The 20,305-nt window shown below is 43.3% G+C and overlaps 1 protein-coding gene across 5 annotated transcripts in view; it reads right to left on the bottom strand.

Moving 5' to 3' along the window:
• The window catches only part of UNC93A (unc-93 homolog A), a 42,803-nt gene that overhangs the window by 17,962 nt on the left and 4,536 nt on the right, over positions 1-20,305 (bottom strand). For 3 of the 5 annotated variants that reach the window (XR_005224772.2, XM_037895157.2, XM_027833271.3), the window contains exons 2-7: positions 19,464-19,669; positions 16,591-16,772; positions 15,165-15,394; positions 10,906-11,037; positions 6,685-6,902; positions 1,311-1,446 (exon numbers count right to left, since the gene is read on the bottom strand). Coding sequence is in view for 4 of the 5 variants with exons in the window: in XM_037895157.2 (XP_037751085.1) it covers positions 1,311-1,446; positions 6,685-6,902; positions 10,906-11,037; positions 15,165-15,394; positions 16,591-16,772; positions 19,464-19,550 (985 nt within the window). In the remaining variant the exon portion in view is untranslated. Of the gene's footprint in view, positions 1-1,310; positions 1,447-6,684; positions 6,903-10,905; positions 11,038-15,164; positions 15,395-16,590; positions 16,773-19,463; positions 19,904-20,305 lie in introns of all 5 variants that reach the window. The other 2 variants (XM_027833272.3, XM_007071077.4) reach the window with 2 other exon arrangements.

Genomic DNA, 20,305 nt, shown 5'->3' on the forward strand with positions numbered 1-20,305 from the left:
CTGCTACTCTGAAACCTGGCCTTAAGGTCATCTAGGTTGCCTGTTGAAGTGGTGGCTGACATTTTATCTTTCTGCTTAGATGGAGAATGTTAGTGAATCACTGCATTTTGATCTCATACTCCAAGGTCCTGACTCAAAGCCCAGTGGAAAGAGGGGTGGGTGGACGGTGGCTTTGAATCAAACCCTTATAAAGACTGTAATTTCTTTGTTTTCCTTAAGATAAAATGAGTCACCAAGAGGGAGGAATACCCAAAGAGCAAAAATATGGATGGGAAAACTGAACAACTAGAACCTGCAAAATTCTACGGTTCTATATTAAGAACTCTGAATCTCTTGTCTCTAGCTTTAAAGCTATCTTAGGGAAAATTTCTAGGGCAATGCATGTGGAATCAAGCAATGCAGTTTCTATTAATAAAGGGAACCATGCTATGGAATTCAGGACAACTCATTGTAATAAACTTTCTTCAAATGGCACAGAAATCTCATTTTCAGATCGTGAGCTGCAAATGAAACACTTTCCTTGATATTTTTCTGCCCTGGTAAATTATTTATTGGGACAGCCTTTTTTCAATGTCCACTGAAAGGAGCCCTTAAAATATATCCATCCCATAAGTCTCTTCTCCTCACAGTACCCTACACACTTCTTGTCCATATGCAGCACTTCATTTATTTTAAACTGGCGCATTGAGATAGTTCTCTCTCTTGCTTTTATTTTCATTTTGCTGCCCTACAAAACACATGGCAATTAGGACACAGGACTAATGTTCAAAACATATCCTGCAGTTATTAGACTGACTGCTAGTAGCCCCAAGTTCACATTTCCCCCAAGGACCAAGCTAATATGTTAGCTCATTACTCATTGTGGTTTTTAACCAAAAGTAGGCCACGAGTTTGGTCCTGACAGAGCTATTGGTAAATTCAGAACTTGTTGAAGCAAATAGCAATACTGCAATGGACTCCAACAGGATCAGGATTTGGCCCAATAATGAGAGACAATCTGGCCTCAGTCACATTCGTTCCAAAGAACTAACAGCTCAGCCTGAGTATATAGTATCACCAAAACCAGGGTGAGCTGAGCCTGTCAACAATGGAGAGCTGCTGGACGGAGTCAATGGAATGACTTGAATATGCAGCTTAATTGCGACTCCTCTCTTCCCAGCTCCTCTAATGAATGAAGAGTTTGCCTCCAGGTATATCTCCTTCTAACTTTAACCTATAGCATGATTCCCCCTGCCCCATGCTGTGGGAAGGAAGCACAGGATTTGTCTTACCAGATGAGATAATTGGTCCTCCAAGCAGTCTTTACATACCTAATGCAAATAGGGCTTTTCTGCCAGTAAACTGGGAAATCTTTCCGAAGAAGAGAGAGCAGAGCGAATTTGTAGCTGAAAAGGACATCATCACATAACCAACAAAATGTATCCCCAGGGCACAGGTCACATATGACTAAAGAGAAGAGAACAGACACACGGCATTATTATTCACAGACTACGACTCGTCTTTGTGGCTAAAGTCAGAGGGTCTGATTCTCGGAGCTGGTGAATATTCATACCGTGTAGACATGATCAATAAAGCACAGTTCGGTATCTCCACTGTCAAGTCTCTGGAATGCTGCTGTATCTGGCCTCCAGCAACATTCCCATCCCAGTTCCCAGTGAGACCTGCACCACAGCAGCAGCATTTCTCTTAAAGGAACAGGGGCTGCATTTGGAGCCCTATTTCCCCTTCAGATCAGCCCCCATGGTAGTGTGTGATGGGGTCTACAGGCCCCATGCTGAACCAGGGCAGGGAGTAGACAATACTGGTGCTGCCCCTCAACAGGTGCAGAGCATGTTCTCAGTGGAGGAACAATTTAAAAGGACACTGGTAGCCCAGGAAAAGGGGGGAATGAGCTGGCAACAGGAAGCAAGGTTGATGCTGAGAGCTGTGCAAGGAATGACAACAGCTTTGTGAAAGCTGCGCTAGCAGCAGGGACTTAGGCTCCCCCTCCCTCCTTGGGAGTTGAAAGCCACAAGTGTGAGAGATTGACTGACTGAACAGGACACTGAGAGACTGAGGAGAGTCTGCTAAACCAGTGACCCTGTTCCAAACGGAGGAACTCCAGACTGGTAGGAAGTGACCTGGGGGTAACATAATTTGGGGTAGCTCAGTAATTGGGCTGGAAACTCTTAGAGAACCCCTAGTGCTCTGTGTTAGTACCTGATGGAGTGGGTGGGCCCAGGTCCCCCTAACTTGCCCCCCCTCCTTTGTAGTGACTGAGCTTTGGGGGGAGCAATTGGAGCATGATGGGGTGATTGAATCATATAATCATAGAATATCAGGGTTAGAAGGGACCTCAGGAGGTCATCTAGTCCGACCCCCTGCTCAAAGCAGGACCAATTACTAACTAAATCATCCCAGCCAGAGCTTTCTCAAGCCTGACCTTAAAAACCTCTAAGGATGGAGATTCCACCACCTCCTGAGGTAACCCATTCCAGTGCTTCACCACCCTCCTAGTGAAAAAGTTTTTCCTAATATCCAACCTAAACCTCCCCCACTGCAACTTGAGACCATTACTCCTTGTTCTGTTATCTGCCACCACTGAGAACAGCCTAGCTCCATCCTCTTTGGAACCCCCTTTCGGTTAGTTGAAAGCAGCTATCAAATCCCCCCTCATTCTTCTCTTCTGCAGACTAAATAATCCCAGTTCCCTCAGCCTCTCCTCATAAATCATGTGCTCCAGCCCCCTAATCATTTTTGTTGCCCTCTGCTGGACTCTTTCCAATTTTTCCACATTCTTCTTGTAGTGTGGGGCCCAAAACTGGACACAACACTCCAGATGAGGCCTCACCAATGCCGAATAGAGAGGAATGATGATGTCCTTCGATCCACTGGCAATGCTCCTACTTATACAGCCCAAAATTCCGTTAGCCTTCTTGGCAACAAGGGCACACTGCTGACTCATATCCAGCTTCTCATCCACCGGAACCCCTAGCTCCTTTTCTGCAGAACTGCAGCCTAGCCACTCGGTCCCTAGTCTGTAGCGGAGCATGGGATTCTTCCATCCTAAGTGCAGGACTCTGCACTTGTCCTTGTTGAACCTCATCAGATTTCTTTTGGCCCAATCCTCTAATTTGTTGAGGTCCCTCTTTATCCTATCCCTACCCTCCAGCGTATCTACCTCTCCTCCCAGTTTAGTGTCATCTGCAAACTTGCTGAGGGTGCAATCCATGCCATCCTCCGGATCATTAATGAAGATATTGAACAAAACCAGACCCAGGACCGACCCTTGGGGCACTCCGCTTGATACCGGCTGCCAACTAGACATGGAGCCATTGATCACTACCCGTTGAGCCCGACAATCTAGCCAACTTTCTATCCACCTTATAGTCCATTCATCCAGCCCATACTTATTTAACTTTCTGGGAAGAATACTTTGGGAGACCATATCAAAAGCTTTGCTAAAGTCAAGGAATAACACGTCCACTGCTTTCCCCTCATCCACAGAGCTAGTTATCTCGTCATAGAAGGCAATTAGGTTAGTCAGGCATGACTTGCCCTTGGTGAGTCCATGCTGACTGTTCCTGATCACTTTCCTCTCCTCTAAGTGCTTCAGAATTGATTCCTTGAGGACCTACTCCATGATTTTTCCAGGAACTGAGGTTCTCCTCCATTCCTTTTTTAAAGATGGGCACTACATTAGCCTTTTTCCAGTCATCCGAGACCTCCCCCGATCGCCATGAGTTTTCAAAGATAATGGCCAATGGCTCTGCAATCACATCCGCCAACTCCTTTAGCACCCTCGGATGCAGTGCATCTGGCCCCATGGACTTGTGAACGTCCAGCTTTTCTAAATAGTTCTGAACCACTTCTATCTCCACGGAGAGCTGGTCACCTTCTCCCCATACTGTGTTACCCAATGCAGTAATCTGGGAGCTGACCTTGTTCGTGAAGACAGAGGCAAAAAAAGCATTGAGTACATTAGCTTTTTCCACATCGTCTGTTCCCTAGGTTGCCTCCCTCATTCAGTAAGGGGCCCACACTTTCCTTGACTTTCTTCTTGTTGCTAACATACCTGAAGAAACCCTTCTTGTTACTCTTAACATCTCTCGCTAGCTGCAACTCCAGGTGTGATTTGGCCTTCCTGATTTCGCTCCTGCATGCCTGAGCAATATTTTTATACTCCTCCCTGGTCATTTGTCCAATCTTCCACTTCTTGTAAGCTGCTTTTTTGTGTTTAAGATCAGGAAGGATTTCACTGTTAAGCCAAGCTGGTCGCCTGCCATATTTACTATTCTTTCTACACATCGGGATGGTTTGTTCCTGTAACCTCAATAAGGATTCTTTAAAATACAGCCAGCTCTCCTGGACTCCTTTCCCCCTCATGTTATTCTCCCAGGGGATCCTGCCCATCAGTTCCCTGAGGGAGTCAAAATCTGCTTTTCTGAAGTCCAGGGTCCGTATTCTGCTGCTCCTTTCTTCCTTGTGTCAGGATCCTGAACTCAACCCTCTCATGGTCACTGCCTCCCAGGTTCCCATCCACCTTTGCTTCCCCTGCTAATTCTTCCCTGTTTGTGAGCAGCTGGTCAAGAAGAGCTCTGCCCCTAGTTGGTTCCTCCAGCACTTGCAGCAGGAAATTGTCCCCTACACTTTCCAAAAACTTCCTGGATTGTCTGTGCACTGCTGTATTGCTCTCCCAGAAGATATCGGCGTGATTGAAGTCCCTCATGAGAACCAGGCCCTGTGACCTAGTAACTTCTGTTCATTGCCGGAAGAAAGCCCCGTCCACCTCATCCCCCTGGTCTGGTGGTCTATAGCAGAGTCCACAGCCAGGATGACTAGACCAGTAGAAACTGTAAGGCCATGAGCTAACCACTAGGCCATCTGGTCACTAGACTTTCTTGCTACATAGTGGCACAAAGAACTCTCTACGTTTCCTTGGCTGGGATTGGGATTTGAACTCTAATCTCCATAAAAGAGCATGGTGCACCCCCAGAAAGGGAATGGATCTTATCTATAAAAACATTCTCCTAAATGGTTATGGGATGTCACTTGATCCATTCAAGATTAGTAATGGGTGCATCCTCCCTCTCTGGTTGTGCATGGTGCCTGAAAGCTAAAGTTTCAAATGAGCAGTCTCAGAAGATGTTTAGCTCCTTCCCTATTTCAGATTCCTGGAAGACTTTCTGAATGTACAGCTGAGGAATAAGTCTGTTCTGTGCTGTTTTTTGAGAATGCATGTGAGGCGGGGTGGTTCTGACTCTTCCTTATCACTTCAGGCTTTTGAACATGTGCAAGATAATGTTTTGTAGCCAGCCAGCTTATAGATCAGCCATCAAGCCACTTAGTAGGATTCCACAGGATTCAACTTCACTTCACAGCCCTAACTTAGGCTCCCTATACCAGTGGTTCTCAAATGTATTTGCTCACGCTCTCCTTCTTTGTGTCTCGCAGTTTATGCCCCCTGCCTGCCACACAAGTACATATACCGATAAAAAAATCAACATGCAACTCTCACTAAATATTAAAAACAGTAAGGCATTGATTCAAACAGAGCCATTTAAGCATATAGGAAATACCAATCCATGCCACCCTTACTTCTGCTCTGCTGCTGATGGCAACACTGCCTTCAGAGCTGGGCGGCTGGCCAGCAGCCTCCACTCTGCCTTCAGAGCTGGGCAGCTGGAGAGCAGTGGCTGCTGGCTGGGCACCCAGCTCTGAAGGCAGTGCTGATGCCAGCAGCAGCTCAGAAGTAAGGGTGGCGTGGTATACCCTGAGAAGGTCTGGAGTCTTCTGAAACTTACTGTACTAGTGACTATGACAAAAATGTGAAAAGCATGTGCCAAGAGAAAAGGAAGCCTGAAGAATGACAAGAGGGCATCATAGTGTTAAAGAAGAAAAAACTTGTATTTGAACTAGCGATATTTTTGGACCTGTTCCAGAACTCAGGATGAGCTAATCAGCAATTGCTGAGTGTCCTGTATTTGCAAATCTCATGTTAGAAGTTTCTAATTTTTGTTCCAATCTTATGCTGCCTTTTTAAAACTGCCATTGATTTATAGACATGGAAAAGAAATGTTCGATATAATTTTATACAACTTAATACAACTAATAGTTTAATAGTCTTAAACAAAAATGGAACCAAAATCTCCATGCAATACTTAAAAAGAAGTCAATAACATTTTAATTATCAATAATATATTCGCAAAAAGAAAAGGAGGACTTGTGGCACCTTAGAGACTAACCAATTTATTTGAGCATAAGCTTTCCTGAGCTACAGCTCACTTCAACGGATGCGTCCGATGCCACAAGTGCCACAAGTCCTCCTTTTCTTTTTGCGAATACAGACTACCATGGCTGCTACTCTGAAACCAATAATATATTGATTCATTACCGAACAAATACAAATATTATACCTAATTCTAAGGAAATTTTTTAAAAACCTTTTGCTGTAAACTCAAAAGAATTTCTTCCCAGATTTTTTTTTTTTTTGCTTTGCTTTGGTTACTGCCAGCCTCTTGTATTTGAACAGCTCAGTCAGAGTTAATTCAAATAGTATTAGGCAGTAATTTAGCATTGCCAAGACTGTCCCCTGCCATTGAATATACATCATTTTACTCTGAGTAATTATCTGGTAGAGGAAATAGTATTAAGCAGAGGTAAATTATAGAAAGATTGGGCATAACTAGGAACATTCAGTCCCACCTTTGTATAGTCACCAGCAAGGAATGCCTGTTCAAACCCACTGTACATTGTCAGAGGGATTAGGAGACACTGTCGCTTATCTTTAAGATGCTGGAAAGTTGCTAGGAATGTGGACCAAAAGGCTTGTGTCTGCATCTTTTCTGTCTCACTCTCTGCTTGGTTGGCTTTGATTTGATCCAGAAATAGAGCAATCAGCAACACCGCTATCACACCACTACCTGCAAAAACAAAACAAATGCATGAAACCAGGAGGGAAGCCAAGAGAATGACAGACAGTTGGTTTATTATTATTCGGATCTAGTGCTCAGTTCTGGGTCACATGTTTTGGTGGCTGAAAGACTGGTTTAAATGCAGCCTAGTGGCCATTACCGTCTAATTAAAAATGCCTGTTCTAAGTTCCAGACCGCTGTATGCCGCTGTGCACCTCACAAAATTCCCTCTGCTGAGGTGTGACATACATGTTATGGCAGCCGCAAAGTCAGCTGCACCATTACATCAGAACAATCTCTCACTCTTCCAAGTCATGTCAGAGGTCGTAGGGAGGCTGGCATGAAAGAGTTCCCTTTGCAGCTATCAACAGTTCCTAGCTCAACTAGGGAACATCCACGTTCAATGCCAAGATATTCATGGTTAGTAATAGTCTTTCTCAAAATACTTGAAAAAAATAAATATCAGGCTACAGATAGAATTTTAACTTTTATTTTCCTGGATCCCACTAGAGATTCCTCTTTGATTGTCATCTCAAAACAGTGCTGGTAGCTGACGTGCCTAGAACAGTAATGAATGTATGGGACATGAAAAATGCTAGGAGGCAACTGTGTATAGCTTGATAGATCAACTCTGTGGCTGTACACCTAATATAAAAACGACAAATAACAGCGCACACTGATAGTCAGCGCAGATGATCATATACATATAGGGTCAAATTCTCCTGTCACTGTAGTGTCATTCCATTGAAGTCAATAGGACCGCATTAGTATAAATTAGAACAGAATTTTGGGTCAAGAGGTCTGAAGCAGCAACAGGTGATCGTTTCCTTAATTAAAAACTCAGGGCCTGATTATCTTTTTGCTACACTGGTGTAAATCAGGCATCACTCCATTGAAGTAAATGGAGTTATAAAGTGAGAGGAGAATCAGGCCCACTGCATGTTTTACATGCTGTACATCCATTCATCGCTGTGACACTGTAGTTGTAGGTGTGCATCTGCCTATCCATTAACTCAGAGCCAGATGCTTTGTGCTTTTCATATCGCCTCTCATTGCAGGGGCAGACTTACAATAAATTGCACAAAAACACTAAACTTGCTTCTTAGGTATGTCTCCTTAAAACAGTGTTAATATTAATGTTCTCATAAAGTGATTACACGTGTTCTGTTACCGCCGGAGTGTAGCCATTAGTGATGTGAGTTATTTTTAATTCTGTTAGGGTTTATAGCAGTGTTATGGACTTATTGCAGGGAAGTGAGGAGTGCAAGGAAAATCAAGGGAAGCTTGCAGGATGAATAGTCTATAAATTCCTATAGTGAACTGAGAGCAATTACAGGAGATTAACAGTTGTGAGGCTTATAAATCTAAACAAAGAAGTCCACACTCTGGTTTTCAAAATAACCCAAAAAACTCTACAAGATAGCCTAGCTATTTATCCTCCTCTCCAGCCAAGAACTGCCAAGTATATAGTCATCCACAAAACTGAGGAGACATTTAAAAAATGTCTCTGAATGAAATATTCAGATATTTGGTTTCCCTCAAAGTAGGAAAGTAATATCTCTTATTAAGAGTGAAAGAGAAATTGAGACTGTTGGAGTGAGGTCAGTGGAAGGCAGGGTTACTTTCATTTTGTATGAGCAAAGCTTAGGGGAGCACATGTTAGTACTCAGATTTAGAGTTAAAACTCACAACCCAAACCCACACTCTGCAGAAAGGTAGCAGCTCCAATGCACTCCAGATGAGGTGGAGGATGTGCGAGGGGGCTTTTTACTTCCTCCTTTTACCCATTAATTAAGCATGGCAGATTTGAGGTGTTTTGCCAGATGACACACTCCCTTCCATCGGTGTATTACACATTTAGTATTATATCTCCACACAGAGATTACATATATCGGTAGAAAACATAAAACCATGTCAAAAGGTGACATATGTGGCTGTCAAAAACCTCTCCTCTTTAACCAGAAGGGAAGATTTTATCTATGCGGTTTGCAGTCAGCTGCATTATAAGCTTTACTCACTGCTGTAAAATGTCACTGAGTGACATGAGTGTTCTTTGTCTTGAGCACTGGATTCCAATTAAAGTTGTTTCATTGGCTGCATTAGTTCTAATTTACAAGTGCACATTGAGGGGAAAAGAGGGTGTGAAAAGAGATACCTAACTCTGTTCATGTGTTACCTCAGAACAGAGGATGTTGTGCTGCATTATTCTTTCCCCTTCTCAGCAGCTAGATCCTGTCTTCAGATCTAGGAAAACACTACATTGGCAAAATCCAGCCACACTAAGGTGGGCAGATTGTAATACACTCTTTATTCCTTATAATGGGCTTTTGGCCACATGTAGACAGACAAAATAGTCACTGGACAACTGTACTAGCTCTGGGCCCAACTCTACTCCACTAGCGTGGCCAGTGGAAGGAACCTATGAGCAGTTTTCACATACTCCATCCAGTGCGGGGGTGCAAGAGGGGGTCGTACATACGGTACCAATATACTGGTATCATAGTGGTGCTGCCGTGGGGTCTATTCCAGAGGGTAGAACGGAAGCTGTTAATTCTCTGCCTAGAGGAAGAATAATTTATGCCTATGCCTGAGTATTGTGGGGCTCGACCAGCTATAAGGAATTATGTCCTCTAGGCACAGCTGGGGTGTATCTAGACTATGTTAAAAGGATTTATTTAAAGTGTTAGTTAACATGTTTTAACTATTTTGAAACCCTAGCGTAGACAGGACAAAGTGTATTTTATAGGTTCTCTCCTAGGATTCACTTCAACCAGCTAAAATGTGTTAAAGATACAACTTGCCCTGTCTACACTAGAGTTTTAATAGATTTTCCAAAAGGAACCATTATTATTTACTATTATTTATTTGTATTATTGAAGTACTCTGACCTCCTGCAGAAGACAGGCCAATGAACTCCATGCAATAACTTCTGCATCAAGCCCATAGCTTGTGGCTGAGCTAGAGCTTATCTTTTAGGAAGCCATCCAGTCTTAATTTAAAGACTTCAAGGGATGAAGAGTCTACCACATCCCTAGGTTTTAAAATAAGTGAGTGAACACTTAAGAAAACTCCTTTTATCCTAGTTAAGGCACATCCAAGAAGACAGATGTTCTGTCCAGAGTTAAGGCTGAATCTGGCACTAAGATTCAGGGAGGTAGGATCTGTAATGAGTCATCTTTGAACCTGATGAGTGTTCTGAGAGCTTCCATGTCACTCAACCAGGGCTCAGCCAATCCACAGGTGCAGGTCTCACCAGGTGATCCCAAATCCAGGGATACAGGGTCCCACTGAGAGCAGCCACTTCAGTCTGCTCAACATTGCTACCCCACCAGGAGTATCGCCTGCCGCTTGGTGGCCCTGACAGACTGCTCCTGCACCAGCCTCTGCTTGCTCTTGTTCTGTTACAGTCCCAGCCCCAGCCCCAGCCCCAGCCTGTCCTTGTCCCATTTCTGCTTTAGCCTTGTTTCAACCCTATTCTTGATTCTGGCTCCTGTCCCCAGCCTAATCACAAGGTTTGATTGCTGCTGCTCCAACCACTATACCAGACCATCCACTACTCAGTTTCTGACAGGATCTCTAGGAAGAGGCTGGGGATTCCTCTGTGGGGGTTGTCTGAAGTGAGCCACATTTTAGACCTTTCTTTTGGACACTGGTTGAAGAAAGCCATATTGTATGGGGCTTTCCTTAGCTGAAGTAAAGACTGGTCCAAGCAGGAGAGGATTGTGTCTGCCTAAATGTCTAAACTCTACCTTAATTGTAATTTTCATTCTAAGTAAAAATGTAAATATAAAGGGTGTCCTGCTCCTTTAAGGACTAAAGAAATACAGAGTTGCACAAAGCAGCTAGGGCTTCTCAGAAGGGAACTGGTTGCAGCTCAGGAGAAAAGGGCTTTCCTTTTTGTCAGCTCAAATTGGAGGACACTGGAAACATACTCTGCAAGATCATCTTTGATTTCATTTGCATCTAATTTCCCTGTAAGTGATGTTTGGTTGAGACCGCTGGAAGCACATACCAGTGTAGACACCCAACAGGATATAGATTAAGGTCTTGGTTGGCCCACTCGATGCAGTGGTGTTAGCTGTAGCATTTGTCATGCAGTCATATGCTCCACAGCACATCAGGTCTTCTGCTGAGACTTCCACTACTTCAGTAACAATGAAAACAAAGGCAGAACATGAGGGAAGTCAGATAAGCACAGTTCAAGGCAATAAGTAGAAATGGATCCAAGTAACAAAGGTTGATCATAGATCCAAACTTCCCCAAAATTCAGCAATATTCTAGTTTAGCCATTTTTAAAGAAGGCACCAGCTACAGAGTTTGAATCCTGAGTTGTGATGCTCCAAAGTTTGGAACTGTTTTTAGCTGGGGCTTTGCTTCACGCCACTCTTTATCAGTAAGCCCTGTGGGGGAGGGGCATGCTTTCCAAGGCCTGAAGTCACCCTGAGTAAACTTCAAAAAGGTTGATGGTTCAGTTCAGCACTCAGAAAGGTTTTTTTACTTTTTACTGAAGCCTCATTTGAATCATTTGGGTCTGCAAAACTGGGCTGGAAATCTGAAGAAGACCCTTCCCTAGGAGATTAACATCTGGGACACACAAACCACAGGAATTGCTTTCCTTGAAATATTGCACTTTAGCACATCCATGAAAATGAAATACAAGTTAAATGAGCTTTCCTGAACCTCAACAACAACAAAAAATCAGTGCATGTTCTGGGTGATAGGTTGGATAGGTAAGGTTCTTAGTTTGTCCAAACTGGTCCTCCCACCTCCTAGTGTGTATTTCCAGTGCAACAGGAGCTCCAGTTAGCTTACTAAATAAGTGGTTATCTGTAGAAATGGTCCTAAATCAGTAATCACAGATCTGAGCTCATCCTCACTTTGTGAGTGTTTGAAGTTCAAATAAGTATCTGGAGCTCAGATTTTCAAATGGCCCCAATTTGTTATCCTAGGTCATACCAAAACCCCTTGTTTGGAATATCCCTAACTTGGGACTGTACAAAATTCAGATCTAGATCTGAATTCTTCAGTTGGGATCCATTGCGGGTTAGTTTCTATTCATGTTTGTTGTAGTAGGGAGGACAGTGGACAAGGTTACCAAACTAGAACACAGGCTACTTGAGTTCTGGTCCCACCAGTGAAGCTCACTAGCTATGTAACCTTGATTTAGTCACGTCTCTTAGTTTTCCAATTGGTAAAATGGAGTTAATGATGCTTACCATTCATTACAGAGTACTTTGACATCTATGGATGAAAAAGATCAAAGTATTTATTAATTAGTTTGTAAAAAAAAAACAACTTTGGGAACCTTCTGGATGAATGACACTGAAGAAATAATATTAAAGAATGATCTAACATTTCTGCTTGCTCCTAACACTTCAGAAGAGGAAACACAGGTCCTGGTTGTTGTGTTTTTCTGAGCAGCAGCCTTCTTTGCTCTGCTCCGTAATGGAATTTCACATTCCAGTAGCACTCTGTCTGGGAGGACAGTTCTGAGACGCTCATTTTTGATTGATCTAGGTGACATTTAGCCATAATCCATCCCTGAAAAGAACCAGTTCTTCCTGGTTTTATTGTTATTTGCGAATATATTTGAAACTAAAGCAACTCTACATGGCTTTGCTTTGTTTAATCCTTAAATCCTATGCTGAGCATATGACAATATCCCCCCCCCCACACACACACACACACACCACACACAGAGTTCCTCTGTAGTGTGATCACACCATGCTAATTCCCTCCTGTACTCGTTACTCATTGTAAGAATGCAAAATAGTCATCAAAATTGTGAACCTGAATAGGCCGGGGCGTACCAGGAGGAAAAGAGAGAGCTTTAAAATTAATTCACCAGCTTTCATTGCAAAGCATGTCAGTTCTTGAATAAGTGGGAATAAAGTTTATCTAGGTTGATTCCTTACTTAATTAGGTCTATTGTATGGTTATTTTAAACATTAATTGCAGTTGGTTTGTTTTCATCACAGCTTTTAGTCTAAACAACAGCCGCGTGCACAAGCTGTTTATTGACCACATACACAATTCAAGTTTACCGTGAGGGCAAGTCTACACTACAGCGCTACATTGGCACAGCTGCCCCGATGCAAGAAGCAGAAGCTATGTCAGCGGGAGAGAATCTCTGGCCAACATAGCGCTGGTGTGGAGAGCACAAAACTTGTGTTGCTCAGGGGGTGGGGGGACTTTTTCACATCCCTCAGCGTCATACTGGAAGCTTAAACAGAGTGTAAATGGCCCCTGGGGAATAACCCTGGTATAAAAGGATTCTCCAGATGACAGAGACCTGCCTCAGCAGTTTTACATCACGGCCTGACACTGCACTCTGGCTATTCTCAGCTGCTGCAAAGACCCCTGGGGAGCAAAGTATAATGTAGAGCAGTCCTGAGGCTCGGGGGTGAAAAATAAATCTAGAACTTGATTAAGTTTTCAACAATGTAAAGCAAAACCTGGTGCTTTTTCTTCTCACGTGCAATATCCTGGTGGTGACACAGGGCACTTAAGTAGTATGGGGCCTGGTTTCCAGCAGTGCAGAGGACCCACAGCTCTAACTGGGGTCAATAGGTGCTCAGCATCTCTGAAAATCAAGCCCAAAGTGGTGCTAGTAGGAAGGGGAGAGGAATATGTGGCTATTGCCTTTACAAATTTATCTCCTGTGTCGTTCCCTCGTGATGCAGCCAAGCAGCATGTCATGCCAGCCCCTAGATATTTCGGAAGCATCTCATTCTTACAAGGTCTCCCATTAAAATCAGGGACGTCCTGCCTTCATGGGGATGGCTAGCTATGGTAATGGGTTTGGCCGAGTTTATAAGCGTGAGTGTGGGAAGCAGGTCTACGTTTTGTAAAGGTTTTATTCCAAATGAGCATATTTTACTTTTTTTCCATCTTGCTACAACAAAAACAAACATTGTTGGTGCTGAAAAATACATGAGCACACCCTTGTTGGTAGTGTCCAAAGAGAGGCTAAGAACTGAATGAGCTGGAGACTGGAGTTTAGTCTTGCCTTCATAGAAGGTCCCTCCACATCAAGGCTGAGGCTTAGTGGTGAGGCAATGGGGGGAAGCTTACACTGGCTCTGCCCACGTTGTCACTGTTTAGATAAACAAAGCTTCAGACTTGAGAGCTGCTAAGTTAGCCCCTTTCACAAGTACAGCATTCACTAAAATCAAAAGGAGCCAATCAATGAAATAAAAGTGGAGGCCCACAGAGATGGCCTCAGCATTTTAAGTGCAAACCCAAATGTAAGAGTGAGGGAACCCCCTCAAAGTGGATCTGCTGTATCTCTGTGAGCCACAATACAGTTCAATACTAGCGAGAATGCACCTGATTATCCACTGCCTTGCACCTTCTGCTTCCACTCACTGTTCTGATATGGTGGTGTGTTATATCCACCTTGCTCAGGGGCAAAGGAGTGGAGTAGAGATTCATAGCCAGGGGACCAAATTCTCCACTCTGTTATACAAGTCTGACTCAGGGTAACTTCACTGACTTCAAAAGCTGCGCTGGCATAAAACAGGGTGCAACAGATTGGACAATATTTTTAGACTTACGCTGTTAATAAAACCTGATGTGAGCTTCCTGAATATATAAGGTTAAACCCAATTTCTAGTTGAACTCTGAACTCTTGGAGACAAAAACCTCCTTTAAAAGAAGCCATTTTTCCTGCTTGATCCAGTGATGTCTGTAACTTCTTTCCACTCAAGAATCTCCCATTTCCATTATATCCTGACCTTTGAATGAAGCAGCAAGATGATTGTAATAATAATACATTATAATACTTCCCATCTTCAAGATATTGACCAAATACAACATCCTTGTTAGCTCTTGTTATCCCCATTTTATAAATGGGAAACGGAGGCAGAGAAGTTAACTGACTTGTCCAAACTATATGGCAATTCACTGTCAGAGTGTGGATTGGAACACAAGAGTCCTGGCTTCCAGTCCCATGTTCTAGCCAGGAGACAGTTCTGCCTCTCTCTGGCAACTGGATTAAGCACTAAATCCAAGTAACCTCAAAATCAGTTCAATTATCATCAGTGATTAAACTTGCATTTTTAAAAATATAAAACACATTTGACTTTTCACCTCAAAACATCCATGAAATTGCTTCTGCATTATTCTGCCTGCCTTTTTTAACCAAGTTTTTAAAAAATAAACTTTAAAGCAATAAATCTTTTCTTTCAGAAACACGGCATGATGGAAGGGTGCAAGAAAGAAATATTATACTTTAGATCTTTAAATATACATATACATATAATATATTACCTGTGGTGATAGTTTGGCCAAATATCAAAGATGAAATAAGATTTCCCCAGACTCCAGAAGACTGGAATATAAGAAAGAAGAGCCCAAAATATTGATTGATGACATCTCTTCCAATTTTCCCTGCCTTTTGGGCGTACAAATTGCCAGCTATTGTGAGATAGGTGCATTTAGCAGACCAGAGAGGGGCTCCCCCAAATCCCAGGATTATGGAGGTAGGGATTAGCGTGTACCTGCCAAAGAATACTTTATTTAGCATAGATTTTATCTGTTTGTCCATCTGTTCCCCCTCCAAGCAGATCACTGAACACTGCATTCCATAAATAAAATACATAAACCAAATTATTCCCAGAGTCTCAGATGCATAACAGACATCACAATACACCCAAACCATGGGCAGTTTGTGCACCCCCATTTGGAGAGGCTAGCTCCTTGCCCTGCCTCTTCCGGTCGAGGCCTCGACCCCACTCCTACTCTTCCACCCCCCCACCAGCTGGCCCACCAGCACAGACCCGAACCCTGGCGGCACCTGGAGCAGCCCTGAACCCCGGCTGGCCTGCTGCCCTGCCCCCACCAGCCTGCTGCCGCCCAGAGCAGCCCCAGAGCAGTCCGGAGAAGCCCTGAGCCCCAGCCAGTCAGCTGGGGCCGAGCCCTGAGTCTGAGCCACCCAGAGGAGCTCTGAGTTCTGCCACGGCCTGGCCCTGGGCCTGTGGCAGGGAGCATTAGTGGAGGTTTGGGGAGGTTTAGCCTCCCCCAGACTCCATTACCCGCCGCCTATAACCCAAACATATTCAACTTTTGTTTAAATCAGTGGAGTTACTCCAGGGTCAAATCTGCCCCAATGAATTTAAACAAGCAATGACTGAACACTGTGAAGTTTGAGAATGATGCCAACTGTATTTGGGGCTTGGGGGGACTTGTACAGTTCATACACCTAGTCTGAGTTCACGAACCCTTTCCTTCTGTAATCTAAGGACTAGATTGTGCCTACCCTGGATGGATGTAAAGAGAGGTGGAGGGGGACAAAACAAGTAGCCTTCCCCTCTAGCCTCACATCCTCTACCCAATGAAGAGTGGACCTGGGTTTGGCATGAAGGACACTACAGCTTGAAAAAGGGTCTAGCAGATGCTGCCCAGTTCCACAATACCCCAGCACCCCCAGAAGCATTGGACAAGATTGCTTCCTCACGATTTTATGCAAAGCACAAGGCCTGGGGCAGTCACCTCGATTCGCCCTATCAAAGGGACGACTCTGCCCAAGTAGTTGTCCATTTGGTTGGTTCTGGGAGTACCACTGGGGGCAGGAAATTCCAAACACTGATAACCTTCTAAGGAGAAAAAATTGCCCCTCTGCATATCTAACCCAGAAGGAATGAATGGGGTTTCACTAGTTCAACTCTGGCAGAACAGTATAAAAGGCCATCAGTACCAGCTGGCATAGAAGTTGCCCAAGGAGTATGCGATGTAGCAGCACATGGAGCCTGCAATGGTCCACTTGCAGCCCAGCTTCTTAATGAGGATTGGAGGGAGAAACATGGAAGAGAGGATGAGAGCTGCATAGATAACACTTAGTGAGGCAACACCAAGACCTTCTTCAGAGTGGAGACTGCTCTGTGGAGACAAAAACAAGTTGACCCAGAATTTACCATGTGAGAAGGGGAGATATGGTAGCTGAAATATCAGTGCTTCCAAAGCCACAAGGGTAAGGATGGAAAAGGGAGAGTGGGGAAGGGGATACTCCAAACTGGCTTTGGCCAGAGATAGGATGAAGCCAGAAGTTGGCTCTGTATTTTAACATCCCGTACCCGTCCAAGTTCCAGGATTTTGGTTTAAGCCATCAAAGATAGGGGCCACTTTCAAAATTCTGATCCAGATTCAGGTTTGGATTGTGAATTGTCTAAACATTTGGGATGCAGAGTGGGGTTCAGATCCAGGATTTTGGTTTGCAACCAACACAGTTTGGTTTTTAGACCAATGAGACTTAAGGAAAATCTGTTTTCCTTCTCTCTCTTTCTTTCTTGTTTACTTTGAAAAAAAAGTCTCTTGATTCATAATCCCAAGGGGATTTTTGCCCGAGGCAATGCCTTAGTACTTTAAGCACAAGGTCTGAAAACTTCTTAGACATCTCAGAACCAAAGGTTCAAATTCCAGCATGGTCTAGTTGGCCCTTCCTAGGTAGATCTGAGTTCCATGCAGTTTACCCTGTGTGGGAAGGTTATTTCAAAGGATACCTTAAAAATTGAAGTTGTGTGTGCCCATGTAAGCCCCAGGGCATTTTTTTTGTAGGAGCATGCGGTCACTAGGGTCCTCGGCCAAAATTATCTCCTCCCTACCCATCACTATTATGACACATTGCATGGTGGGTAACTGGTTGTCTGCTGTCCTCCACTCTAGAGATGGGTGCTTTTCAGTGGCTGGCTACAGTTCTTGGATGTATATAGAGTAATTAGTAGAGTGCAAAAATGTGCTTCCTGTTTACTAGCTAAAGACAGCACCTAAACCAATGGGGTCCTGGTCCATGATGAGGGCTCCTACATGCTACAGTCATATTAATAAATAAGAACCTCAGGTCAGATCATGCTCTCCACTTCCATGAGCACAAGGGGTTAAAATCAGAGCTGGTCATTCAATGGGAAATGCTGACATTTCACATACCCACACAAAAGAAGTTCCCAATCTGAATGAAAAGTCAAAATTTTGAAGTTTCCCACACAACAAAAATTCCTAAAAAGTTTGATTTGGGTGCATCGAAATGTGTCATTTCAATAAGGTAAAAATGTGTTGTTTCTACTTTCTCATTTTGATTTGTTTTAACTTTTATATTTTTAATATTAAACTATAATAGAAAGTTGAAATGAGAGTCAAAATGATTGGTTTCAGCTTTTTCCCACTGAAAAACATTGTTGAAATCAATGCTTTCCTGCAAAAAGTTTTGATTTAGGTGAAATTGCATTTTGATTTACAACTAGTGTGTTGCCATTTTTTTGACCTGCTCTAGTTAAGGTCTTTCAGATCTGGGGGAGTGGGTGCAGGGTACCACCTGCATGGCCTCATCTCATCCTTCACTTGAGCCTCCAGCAGCTTCTCCACCAGTGTTTCATGGGGAACTGGCTCTGCAGGGTTCGGGACGCAGAGGTGGAGCTGAAGACCAGCTGCCCATAATCCCTGGTTGGCTCTGAGAGCTGTTTGGAAATCCCAGTGGGAGTAATGCTGCCTGAAGCCATATTAGCTTCTGCCACTTCCCTTCCATGGCTGCCATTGTGCAGGTGTAAGGAACTCATTGTTCGATAGACATGCAAATTTGGCTTGCAGATCAGCGGGGGATTCTTATTTAAAAATCTATATCTAAAGTATTGCCAGCTCCAAGCATTTAAATATTATTAGTCAGAACACAAAAAACCATGAGATCGGTTTAAACATCATGAGTTTAAAAAGAAATTCTTTAAGGGTTCCTGCTAGGCTGCAATGCAACCAGTTAACCAGGCTTCAAATGTATTAGACTGCATATTTACCAGGACTTTCCAATCATGTTATGTTTACATGATTGAAAAATGCACCTTATTTCTTCATCAAGAGGGGGCCACAGAAGGAAGAGAACCATTTCCTGCATTACCAACATCCCTAGCTGCAGCATTCTGGGTTTTTCGAGACAGCCTTTTATTCCAAAATGTTATTGAGATCTGAAAAGATCACAGTTTAAGATCGTATGGCAGGAAGGGTACATCCTGCGTTTGGCATTGCACAAGTCTGCAAACAAGATACCGTGTCACCTTTTCATGGCCAACGTACGTCTTAGGCATTTTTTTACAGATCTAGGCATTTCTAGAACTATTTCTACTCCTAAAAATCCCCTCTATTTCTGAGCCCTTCCATTGCATTCCAGGTATAAAATTCTTAACAGAAGCTCTGGAACTTGGGTAAAACACATCATCTGTTGCCAGGCCATATCTCAGCCCACACCAGAAAATCACGTTTTTGTTCAAAGATACCAAGAAAAGATTATGTTTCACACCCCTTGACTGGACTGATGCAACTATAGGAACAAGAAAAGGAGTACTTGTGGCACCTTAGAGACTAACCAATTTATTTGAGCATAAGCTTTCGTGAGCTACAGCTCACTTCATTGGATGCATCCGATGAAGTGAGCTGTAGCTCACGAAAGCTTATGCTCAAATAAATTGGTTAGTCTCTAAGGTGCCACAAGTACTCCTTTTCTTTTTGCAAATACAGACTAACACGGCTGCTACTCTGAAAACTATAGGAACGGATATCATAGCAACTAATGAAACTAGTTACATTTACCTGCAGACTCTGAAGCCCTCCGTAAGCAGTAAATAGAAGTAAAAATCCAAAAGAAATGACAAGGACATTCTTAAGATTGCTTTCCATGTTGGTTCATAGAAGATAAAGGCCTGACAGTTAAAGGTGTTGATCAAAGTGGCCCAGCTGGTACTTAGGGAGGGAAAAACAGGATCTGCTTGTTGGTAAGGATCAACTTCTCACTGCATCTATAGTAGAAAGAATTGTTAGCCAGTTGTGTGTCAGCCGGTGAACTTTACTTTCTCTGATACTGAAAACTCCATATGAACCGGTTACTCATTCAGTTGCTGTGAAGCAATAATAATTAGGACTTATCAGCTTGCATTAGATCTCTGTACTTTATATTCAAGTTCACAAATCGCTTGTAAGGATGAGGCAAAATTTCATATTTCATCTGAATAGTATGTGGCTTCCTCCTGTTCCTGGAACAGAAGAATGCAGATAGTTAAGTGCATGGCTGGAATACAATTACAGCTAAACCTTAAAGGGCAAAGATGAAAAGGTTGCTTGGAAATCTGTATCAGGTCTGTTCCTTAACTAAGGTTGCAAACCACACAAACAAACCAGACTGTTTATGTGACTGGGTAATGTGAGACTGTTACTTAGAGAGTTTCTCAATCTTGATATAGATACAGCACACAAAAGCAAGGGCGTTGCCTGTTTGTCTAATGGAAGATATCCTACCCCCAGCAAAACCCAGTGGAATTTGGGAATACATGGCTGGGAATCATTCTACCAGCTACTAGATGGCACAGTGTTGCTTCCCATACACACATTCAATCAAGACCAAAACAAAGAAAACAAGAAAAAGGCTGAATATATTT

This window comes from Chelonia mydas, chromosome 3 (genome assembly GCF_015237465.2).
Source record: "Chelonia mydas isolate rCheMyd1 chromosome 3, rCheMyd1.pri.v2, whole genome shotgun sequence".
NCBI classification, from domain to species: Eukaryota; Metazoa; Chordata; order Testudines; family Cheloniidae; genus Chelonia; species Chelonia mydas.